General features: G+C 36.5%; 1 protein-coding gene across 1 annotated transcript in view; it reads right to left on the minus strand.

Annotated features, from left to right (window-relative positions):
- eva1aa (eva-1 homolog A, regulator of programmed cell death a) overlaps nt 1–12,500 on the minus strand; it is a 51,503-nt gene that overhangs the window by 21,264 nt on the left and 17,739 nt on the right. Inside the window, exons 4-5 of the mRNA XM_079888963.1 lie at nt 12,178–12,330; nt 767–910 (exon numbers count right to left, since the gene is read on the minus strand). Of these exons, the coding sequence (XP_079745089.1) occupies nt 767–910; nt 12,178–12,330 (297 nt within the window). The remainder of the gene's footprint in view (nt 1–766; nt 911–12,177; nt 12,331–12,500) is intronic.

Here is a 12,500-nt window from a genome sequence, read left to right on the forward strand (position 1 = left end):
ACACACACACACACACACACACACACACACACACACACACAATACTACTGTAACGGTAAACTGTGGCACACACACACACACACACACACACATATAACAGAGTGAGTGATTACTGCCCTCTAGTGTTCAAACTCAATGTCTCTATCTACACAAGGGAAACTGATTGTCCTTTACTATAATGATATTAAATTAAATATATTATAGAATTTATATTAAATTTAAAATAAATATTTATAATTAAATGAATATTTATAATTAAGATATGAGTAAACAATACTTTCAGTGTTTTCTGTGATTTAGCCATAAAATAAATAATTAAAAGCAACACACAAAAAGCTTTATTACGTTATAATATTAAATATTTTTTGTTCTAATTAAAACAAATGTATTATATATTTATTTAAATTAATATTTATATTTATTTCATAACATATAATTTATTTTAAAAAGTATTTATTTTTTAAAGATACAAGTAAACAATACTTTAATCATTTTCTATCATTTTTGCCAAAAAAATAAATAATTAAAAGCAACACGACAAGCATTATTATGAGTTTTACCCATTTTTGTTCTAATGCATAAATGTTAATTAAGTTATCAAAAATATCTCCATCACTAATAACTTTTTTTAATCATGACAGCACAGACATGGTTAGCAATATAACGCAGAGTGACCCATTTATCAACGCAGTCGAGTTAATAATGGGAGAACAGGTGTATGACGATGCATTCATCTGTGGCTGTGTGTGTTGAGTGTGTGACTCACCACAGGTGTGTATCACGCTGAGGTATTTGCGGGTGCCACGGTAACAGGGGTCTCCAAACTCTTGTGTAGAGGCGCGGACCACACAGGAGCGTTTCCCCTGGCAACGTGATGTCATCACCGTCAGAGCCACATCAGACGAGCAGTCTGGAATCACAGCGAGATCTCAATACAAGCACACACTGTTTATACAGATAAAGACAAGCGGTCACCGCGATTCTGCAAACTAAGACATGTTCCTGGATCAACATTCCTGTCCAAAAACATAGTCCTATCCCTTCCCCTAAACCTGACCCTAACCCTAGCCGTACACACACACACACACACACACACACACACACACACACACACACACACACAGAACAATAGAGACACACAAAAAAGAACATCAAACAGTTTTGATACACAAGCACACAGGCATTCAGCAAATAGCAGAGTGTGTGTGTGTGTGAGTGTGTGTGTGAGCATGAGAGAGAGAGAGAGAGAGAGAGAGAGAGAGAGAGAGAGAGAGAGAGAGAGAGAGAGAGTGTGTGGGAGAGAGAGTGAGTGTGTGTGTGTGTGTGTGTGTGTGTGTGTGTGTGTGTGTGAGAGAGAGAGAGAGAGAGAGAGAGAGAGAGTGAGTGAGAGAGAGTGTGTGTGTGTGAGAGTGTGTGTGTTTGTGTGTGAGTGTGTGTGTGTGAGAGAGAGAGAGAGAGAGACAGAGAGAGTGAGTGAGTGCGTGTGTGTGTGTGTGTGTGTGTGTGTGTGAGAGAGAGAGAGAGAGAGAGAGAGAGAGTGTGTGAGAGAGAGAGAGTGTGAGTGTGTGTGTGTGTGTGTGTGAGAGAGAGAGAGAGAGAGAGAGTGTGTGTGTGTGTGTGTGTGTGTGAGAGAGAGAGAGAGAGAGAGAGAGAGAGAGAGTGTGTGTGTGTGTGTGTGTGTGAGTGTGTGTGTGTGTGTGTGTGTTTGTTCATGTTTGGGCTTGTCGTCTGCTCGTCATTGTGTGTTTAACTCTTGAATCTGTGGGGAAGATGAAACTGCAGCCGCCGGTCAGAGCGACAGATGGCAAAACACTCACATAAACACACACACACAGTGTTCCAGTGTTCCTTTGACACAAACGTGCCTTTAAACACCTCTAGAAAAAGCCCTATAATTATATCATTTAGTGAAAGTACTTCAAAGACTAACCCTGCTTTTGTCTGCATTCATCATTTGTCCGTTTAAAGCGTCTGAATGTGTTTCAGAGATCTGATTCTGCGGGTTATTTAATCCTCCACAGCACACACTTTATCTTGCTCACACGACTTCATTTCCTACTGGACTAATAATGCTTTTATTTCAGGAACTCCTACAGTCAGCCAATCAGATTAGAGCTGGCCAGATCATCAGACGGTCAGCCAATGGACAAACAGACTTCCATCGAACATGTCAACAACAATAAAGTCACTAAAAAGTGGAAAATATCATAACCATCTTATGCGGGTGATAAACAACATGACTATTTCTATAATTAGTGATGTTGTCAACTAAAACAATTAAAAACATTTTTGTTAATTGAAATAAAGATGAAATAAATTAAAACATAAATGGGCCATTCTACAGAATTGGTGCAAACTGCTGTCCCTCATCCAAAAAACACATTTGAAAAGCATTTAATTATTAAAATCTTAGATGTTTACTAAGATCCTTCAATTATCTATTGAAACCCACAATAATATTTAAGATATCAGTAAGCTTTATATATATAAAATCATAATTTATGGGCTACTTTCAATTAGGAGGTGGCTGTCCCAAACCCTAACCCCTAAATTTCAACTTGTGAAAATGATATTGAATAATTTTTTGCAAATTTTTCCATTCTTGTTTTAAAAAAAATATTTTTGTTTTTAAAAAAAAAATGAAGTTAAAAAAAAATATTTATTTTATATTTTATTTTTAAATCATGAAACTTTATCTAAAAAAACATGTCCCGCATTTTCATGTCACTACCAAAACAGTGAATGTTGTAGTCCATTGGCTGAGACTGATTTTAACCACACTCCTACATTTTTGATCAGGAAATATTCCTGTGTCCCTCTCTCTCATGTGCTATATGGTGAGTAGATTGATCCCATCATTTTGAGGTAAATGTGTTCTAAAGTCTAAAAATCTGTGTGTAACTTTAAGGAATGTCACTACCAAACTCATTTTTTCTGCTATTGAGTATTTTTTTTGGGATGTTATTCCATAAAATTTAGTTGTTATATGTGTTCAACTGTTCTGACCAGTGATGGCTAACCATGTGCTGATTAGCATCTTCGAGCTAGGCTCAAAAGTTATCTAAAATTGTCACTACCAAAACAGTCACAACCGAAACATTTTCTTGAAGTTTCGGTTGTGACATTGTTTTGGTAGTGACAAAAGGGAACACATAATCCTTTATTTGGAGGAATAAACTACATTTTAGTACAGTTATGCAAATAATTACTACTGTAGTATGTTTTAGTAGTGTTTTAGTATGCAATATTCTGTTAAAATTCTGTAATGTGATGAGGTTACAATTACTTAAGGTTGCAGTCCATGATACTAGCTTAGGTGTAAGGTTGTTGTCAGTAATGTTAATTTCTATGATTAACTTGGCAAGGAGAATGACATAAAACACCAACATGCCTAAAAAAAATAGAAAAACTACAACAGAGAGACAGAGAGAATACAAACAAAGGTTGAGGGAAGACCCAGTGAAGTACGAGGAATACTTAAGGAAAGAAAATGAAAGAAATAAGAAACGAAGGGAAGAAGGAAAGTTGAAGAGTATCAGTGAATTATCTGACAGGGAGCAAAGACAGGTCAGAAAAGCATGGAGGAAAAGACAGAAAAGACACAGGATGATGGTGAAAAGACAAAAAGAGATGGAGACATTTTGCAGGGCTTCCACACCACCTAGCACTTCCAGTGAGGGTGATCAGACACCAGTACACACACACACACACACACACACACACACACACACAGTTCAGTGGTTCTGGAGATTTATCTGAATGAGGAAAATTATTCTGAAATTAATGTATTATGTAACACACACACACACACACACACACACACACACACACACACACACAGAGTTCAGTGGTTCTGGAGATTTATCTGAATGACTCATAAACAAAATGTTGAAAATGTGAAAATAAAACAAAGTGGTTCTGAGTCTACATTGTAAGTTGTTGTTTTTTTAGGAAGAAAAATCTATGAGCATACCTCTTCTCACTTGCACCTCAAGACCAAAGTATAGAATAGCTCGAGGTGTTCTTATAAGATATTTACTGTCAGATGTGTGTCTGCTATATGTACTGACTGCATATGTGCATCATAGTTATTTATTTATATTAACATAAAATGTGGACAGTCTGATTCAGCCATGGCAAACTAATTATTGTGGTCACTACCAAAACATTACTGTCACTACCAAAAATGTGCAGTCACTACCGTAACATGGGATGTTTTGTCAAAAATAAAGTATATTGAATTATCAACTAAGATGTTATGATAGTGTTTGGTTCAATGCATATTAATACTAATGAATCCTTAACTTTGAAATCAGTACGATAAACTTTATGCCTTCTACAAAGAAAGATTGGGTTCAAAATACAACAAATCTCATAAATCACACTTAAAATATTATTAAAATTATAATCTTTATTGATTTAACCAGTAAAAATATTTTTTAAAAATAGAAAAAATATATATTTATAAGGTAGATGTAAACAAAATCTTAATAGGTCATTATAAGCCTTCTTAATAAATTATTTAATATTGTGTTTCGGTAGTGACAAATTTGGGGAGAAGGAAAATATTCCAGCATTTTCTGAAAATACAATATGAGAATTAACTGCACAATTACTAGAAAAGCATACCTTGGATATTATACAATTTGCATACATGCAAAATTTGTGGGAAAAAACAAAAAAATTTCAAGATGTTTCCAACTCTGACTTTGCACCAATTCTGTAGAATGGCCCAAATACGAAAAACTAAAGGAAAATTAGACATGTTGCCTTGGCAACTAAAACTGAAATAAGTTGAAGCACTACAATTATTAAATGATTAACTAAAAAAAAAAAAAACCCAAAAAATATAACTTAAACTAAAACTATTTAGAAATTTTAAAAAAACTAATAAACATTACAAGCACAACACAATTACTATAAAGTACATAAATTAAAATGACAACTGAAAATCTAAAAATTAAAGATAATTCAAAATATAAATAAAAACTATAAATAATATTAAAATAACCAAAACACTGTGTATATATATATATATATATATGATGCATAGATAGATAGATTTTCATAGAAATGCATAGATTTTCTAGATTTAAATTGTGCTTCACTTTCACCATTTTGAATATAGATTTTCAGCCCAAATTATATCATTTTTTTTATTTATTTTTGTTCTAATGTCATCTTTAATTTTTTAATATTTTTTTAAATGTGTTATTATTGTATATTATGTAATTTCTTTTTTTTGGTAAGAATTAAAATATAATATTTAAGAAAATCAATAGTATTTATTTAAAAGAAATATACTGTATATATAATTATATATAAATATATAGGCTACAATTGTATTTATTGATTTTTTTTTTATACATATACCTGTCTGGATGATCAGAAAAAATATATATATCGATTTTCTAGATGTACTTTGCGCTTCACTTTTATTAGCCATTTAAAATTTAGGTTGTCATAAAAGACAAACACATTGGGTCTCATTCATGAAACATTCGTAAATATACGAGTAAATATGTGAGTGATTTGAGCGTAAAGAGACCTTCCCGAAAACTCTTCTCCTGATTCACAAATACTTCGTAAACGTCAGATGTGATAGAGAAATGTGTGTGTGTTAATGAATTCCAATCAGTCGTAAATGGGACGCGCGTGCACGCTCATTCTCAATTACCATAAATCTCGCCCATTAAATCCGACTGACAACTATATATGGGCATCATATTATGACACCAAACGAAGGATTTCAACATGTCTTCTCAAAAGCGAATGAAAAAGAGAAATTTCTCAGATGCAGAAATTGAAGTTTTATTATCAGAAGTTCGTGCAAAACGTTCGGATGTTAAATGCACTATTTACGCGTGGCTGGGAGCAGGTGTAGATTTCTTTCGTACTAACATTTGGAAAATACGAACATTGGAATGAATCCGAAAATTTACACCAGAACCACTTTACACACGATTTACACAAAAAAACGTTCTGCTCGTGTTTCATGAATGAGACCCAATGACAAATAAAGAGAACAGCAACACAAAATTATAAGAAAAGGTCAAAGGTCATCACCAATTGTTAACAATGCATCTGTCCACAAGTAAAGGGTTAAGAGAGAGAGAGAGAGAGAGAGGGAGAGGGAGAGGGAGAGGGAGAGAGACACACACACACACGGGAAGCAGAAGTGACAGAACACACACACACAGAGAGTGACGTCCCATTTACACACCTCCATTAACACAAAGCACAGACTTGACACAACCATCACTCACTGAAGATCTGAGGACCGGAGACACGTCGTCACCTCAGGACTAATGGCTTCAACAAATGTCAGAGGTCAAAGGTCACGAGTCGTGTTAGTAAACAGAGACCTGCTGGCTGATAGAGATCTGATTTATGAACGGCATATCCAGTCAGTGTTGTCAAAGTTAAAGTTGAGGACAGTATTTATTGGGCCGCTGGGACACGTCACCCGTCTCACACTGATGATGATGACGTCCCGTACGCCAGACCTGGATCCGCACGGATCTAACGGTTCCTCTGGAGCTCCAGCGCATTCAGAAACTGAATCCACGTGAGAGAAAACCCTTCAGTCCTTCATCATCTGACTCTACAGCTCTGTATGGGGAAACATGGGCTGTGGGACATGTACAGAAGCCCATGGAGGACATGCACTTTACTCTTCTGTGAGACACTACAGTTCAAACGTTTAGGGTCAGAGAGATTATTATTATTATTATTTTTATTGAAATTAATAGCCTACTTTTATTCAGCAAAAGCACATTAAACTGACTGACAGTTGTAGAGAACACATTTATAATGTTGCAAAAGATTACATTTAAAATAAATGCTGTTCTTTTGAACTTTCTCTTTCTGAAAAAATATGTATCACGGTTTCCACAAAAACTATTTTCAACATTGATAATCATAAATGTTTCTTAAGCAGCAAATCATCATATTAGAATGATGATTTCTGAAGGATCATGTGACACTGAAGACTGGAGTAATGATGCTGAAAATTCAGCTTTGATCACAGGAATACATTACATTTTAACAAACATTGAAATAAAAAACAGTTATTTTGAATTGTAATGATATTTCACAATATTACTGTATTTCTGATCATATCAATGCAGCCTTATAGTGAGCATTAGAGACTTATGAAAAACATTAAAAAATCTTGCTGACCCCAAACTTTTCATTCACTCATGATATACACATTCATTCAATCTGTGACCGTGATTCAATGCTTTAGTGGATAATATTAATTAAATGTGTAGACGGAGATCATAAATAATAGCATGACGGGTATAATTATTTTCTTTAACTACTATTCTATATTTATAGTTGATTTTAGTAAAGCATTTAAATTAAAGTGCTCAAAATTAAGGACTGAAACTTTGTTTTATTACATTTTATTACATTTTTTTTTAAATAGTATAGTGTAAAGTCTGCTCAGTATAAAATATTCATTGTGAAATTTATTCATAATTCCTAAAAATGTCTTATTGCATATTGTTCTAAAAAAATATATTTCTACAGAAAATATCGGCATAGTCTTTGTTAGTCATAGTCTAAATGTGTTTCCATCATAGTCTATGCGCATGTTTTCTTATTGGATTAAACATTTATCCGACTCAAACGAACGGATACGTTTTTTTTATACACATTTTTGATGCGATATCCCAAAACGTGCATAAAAAGAGGTGGATGGAAACACAGCTATTGACACAAAGCAATCTCTATCTCCTAACCTTACCCGTCACAACTAAGTGCCTAACCTGAAAGCTTTCCCTAAACCTACCTATAATCAAATTATAATCTTATCCTTAATACCAAGTTTTGACCCTCAAACAGGGTCTTAAAAAGTGAGGACCGGCCAGAATGTCCCCAATTTGTCCTCACTCCGATGGTCTAAAACTCAAACCAGTCCTCACAAAGATCGTTGTACACACACACACGTTTGGGTTTTCATGTTTCACAGGGACTTTCCATATACGTAATGGTTTCTATACTATACAAACTGTATATTCTCTCCCCTTACACTAACCCGACCCCTAAACCTACCCATCACACACACACTAACCCGACCCCTAAACCTACCCATCACACACACACTAACCCGACATCTAAACCTACCCATCACACACACACTAACCCGACCCCTAAACCTACCCATCACACACACACTAACCCGACCCCTAAACCTACCCATCACACACACACTAACCCGACCCCTAAACCTGCCCATCACACACACACTAACCCGACCCCTAAACCTACCCATCACACACACACTAACCCGACCCCTAACCCTACCCATCACACACACACACTAACCCGACCCCTAAACCTACCCATCACACACACACTAACCCGACCCCTAAACCTACCCATCACACACACACTAACCCTACCCATCACACACACACACACACACTAAACCGACCCCTAAACCTGCCCATCACACACACACTAACCCGACCCCTAAACCTACCCATCACACACACACTAACCCTACCCATCACACACACACACACACACTAAACCGACCCCTAAACCTGCCCATCACACACACTAACCCGACCCCTAAACCTACCCATCACACACACTAACCCGACCCCTAAACCTACCCATCACACACACACTAACCCGACCCTTAAACCTACCCATCACACACACACTAACCCGACCCCTAAACCTGCCCATCACACACACACTAACCCGACCCCTAAACCTGCCCATCACACACACACTAACCCGACCCCTAAACCTACCAATCACACACACACACACACACACTAACCCTACCCCTAAACCTACCCATCACACACACACACACACACACACACACACACACACACACACACACACACACTAACCCGACCCCTAAACCTGCCCATCACACAAAACATTCTGCATTGGTACATTTTCAAAAAACATCGCTTAGTCTGATTTATAAGCTCCTCATGGGGACCAAAAACTGTCGCCGCAAGGACAAGGATTTCAGATTTTTCCATCTTTGTGGGGACATTTTGTCCCAATAACACAGTGTTTATCTGAACAAACACACAGACACACACACACCCTCCAGGAGTGTAAGAGGAGATGAGATTAGCTGATACTCATCTCAGGACAAAAAGAGTGACGTTCTAACCGTACGTCCTCCCACACATCCGAGAAGCTTCCTTGAATTCAAACATGTTCCTGGCGGAGCACTTCCCCAGAACAGGCACAAAACGAGACGGTTTCTCCTTTGATGCTGGAACAGTAACAATGAGACGGACTGACAGCATCATATTCCACACGCACACAGATACAAACACAAACATGTAGAAACAGGGGAAATTAAGAAGTGAAATCAAACACCTGAGATGATGTGATGTCATCCGCATTTGCACAGGTGTTGTAGGATCAGTGTGTGTGTGTGTTTGAGACGTTTAATGTAGGTTATTGCATAAGACGTAGTTAACATATAAGAGAGTGTGTGATGTGAGTTTGAAAAGCTTGAAGGTGTTTCTCAATCCAAACAAACTGAAATGTCACTAGATTTATATATATATATATATATATATATATATATATATATATATATATATATATATATTATTGTTAACAAAAACTATTAAAAATATTTATGTTAATTGATTGAAATGAAGCTGAAATATAAATATTAGTTTAGTACGAAAATAAAAAATTTGGCCTTGGCAATAAACAGAAATAATGATTAACTGAAAATAAATAAAAACTAAAATTAACTAAAACTGAAATAAAAATAAATTAAACTTAAAAAGCAATATTAAAAATAACAACAAAATGACAAAAAATTAAACTAAAAATAACATTAACTAAAAATGTACATAACAAAAAGCTAATTCACAAAATAAAAATATAAAAATACAACTATAATAAAAAACAAAATAAAAAATAAAATAAAACTGATATATATATATAAACATACATCGCTAAACAGTTAATAAACATAATCTAGCTAACATTTATTATTTATTTATGGCTGAAATGTTGCATGTTTATGTAAGAAAATCAAAATGTAGGCTACTTTAAAAACATTAAAAAATAATGTCAGAAAGATATCAGTTCTGCTGTTCTTCATAAATACCAGTTAGTGTTGTCAAAAAAACGACTTCGTTACTAAATCGTCACTGAAATTTAAAAAATGTGATGATACCAGCATTTCCCTCTAGCATTTTGAGCGCTGTTGAACGGATCCTTAAACACCTCTGATTGGCCACTGTGTTCAAGCGTTCAACATACATGTCTCTGATTGGCTACAATGATCAACACTTCAAAAACATGTTGTAGATAGTCGCTCTTCATCGAGCGCTTACACAAACACAGGAGGGTTTGAACGCAGGCGTCTATCAGCGTATATATTAGGGATCCGCTGATAGACGCCTGCTTTCCAATGCTCCTGTGTGTACAGCATCTGTGTAAGCGCTCAGTCAAGACAGCGTTTTTGAAGCGTTGACACTGTAGCCAATCACAGCCATACTGTATATGTTGAGCAGCGTGAACACAATGGTCGACTTGGTACTGAAGTCGGTACTTTTGACAACACTACTACCCGTAGTGATGTTGTACAATGAGGATGTTGTCATGTCACCAGAAATAGAGTCATCAGTGTCCCAATGTGTAGTGAGCCTGTCCTTACCAGTGCATGAATTTGTGTACACGATATACTGAGTGACGACGTAGGAAGATAGGTAGCTGGTTGAGACCGCCACAGTTAGACCTGGGCTGCGTCCGAATCACATATTCTCTTGACTAGGTACTTGTTTTAAAGGGGACATATCATGCCAAATGCACTTTTTTAGCCATTAAATGCATTTTGTTGTATATTTGGAGTGTTTAGAAGTACAGAAAATATGAAATTATTCTCTTCAGGTGCTTCGTTGATATCTTTATATTCTGTTTTGGTCATATTTTTCAACCTGTTCCGATTTTTCTGTTATCTATGACGTTTTTTGAACTATCACGTCACAGTATTTGCAGCGGAACTGCCAAATAAGGACATTGACTTCCAGCCCAACACTTCGAGCAATCCGCCATTTTTATTTCTCGCTGCAATTTTGTAGTCCAAGCTAAAGGATGCAGAAGTTGCGAGAGGGTAAGTTAAAATGTTCGGTTGTTGTATGTAGTAACCCACACGCTTCATTACACCGTCTAATGTAGATGAACTGCTGCGCTTGTGACAGGGCGCATGTTTAACTGAAAGAACGAGCAGAGAGAGAGAGACCCGGTCGTGCGCACGCACTCTCTCTCTCTTCGGAGCCAGGCGAAAGTGTAAACAAGACACCGTCTCCAAACTAGACGCTGTCTTGCTCTCTCTCCCTCGCACATATTAATCAAAATAAATCGACACGGTGGTAAAAGGTCGGAAGACCAAAGTTTCATGTGTAAATACAGTAACACACCATTGCGATACATCCATATGAAGACGTTGTTCTACAGGTTTTTGTTAATAACGTGTGAATAAAAAGTTTCTGTGCCGCTAGATAATCGTATCTCTGCTATCAAACTACAAAAATGGCCGAACGGGGTGGAGTTGAACCGAGTGTCACCTCTGCATCCTGGAGAGGGGGCGGGGTATGAAGTGTCTCAGTTGTATTTAAAGAGACCGCACCAAAACGAGTTGCTCTCAGACGCACATCAGAAAAAGGGTAGAAAAGGGGCCTGTGGAGCTATAATAATGAGGAATTCAGACCCAAGCATTGCAGTTCCGCTTTATATAGACTACAAATGTATGATTTATATGTAAAAAGGAACAATTTAAAAGCATGATATGTCTCCTTTAAATAAGTAATTTTTTCACAACCGCTAAAAAAGTAAGTTCTATACAGTATGAGTGTGTGTAGTATGATTATGAATATAATCTGGACGTACTACATTAACCATGCTGTCACTGTCATGTGACCTACTAGTGTCAGTTGCGTTGCTTCACTGCTATTCACAAATCCTCTCCCGTGGCCTCATGGGAGAGTAAAGTGTCCATCATACGCACACTTTAGAATCTCGCCCCAAGGTAGTGGTACTTTTTGCCTACTCTATTATGAGTACTGTGAATTCAGACATAATTTGTCACAAACTGTTTTTCACCTACTATATAGTACAGAAGTATGCGATTTCGGTTGCAACCATTGTAAAAAATGAGAAATGTCTCACCCACAGACGGCGCTCTCTGGTGGTGTGGAGGACACTCCAGCGTTCCCTTCTGCGTGCGGCCAAACATGGAGGAATAAACCACGATTTGCATCCCCGTCTTACAGCCCAAGCGCAACCGCTCCCCTTCACACACCACTTTACTCTTATACTCATCTGGAGAGAGAACACACACACACACAGTCACCATGAAACGCCATTCACAAACCATTTTACTATATAATACCATATATTAAAATTAGGGCTGTGCAACTATTAATCGTGATATATAATATGAATTATGTATAAATATATATACAGTATATACATGCAAATACTTCTTAAAT

This window comes from Squalius cephalus (genome assembly GCF_949319135.1).
Source record: "Squalius cephalus genome assembly, chromosome: 12".
Classification (NCBI taxonomy): domain Eukaryota; kingdom Metazoa; phylum Chordata; class Actinopteri; order Cypriniformes; family Leuciscidae; genus Squalius; species Squalius cephalus.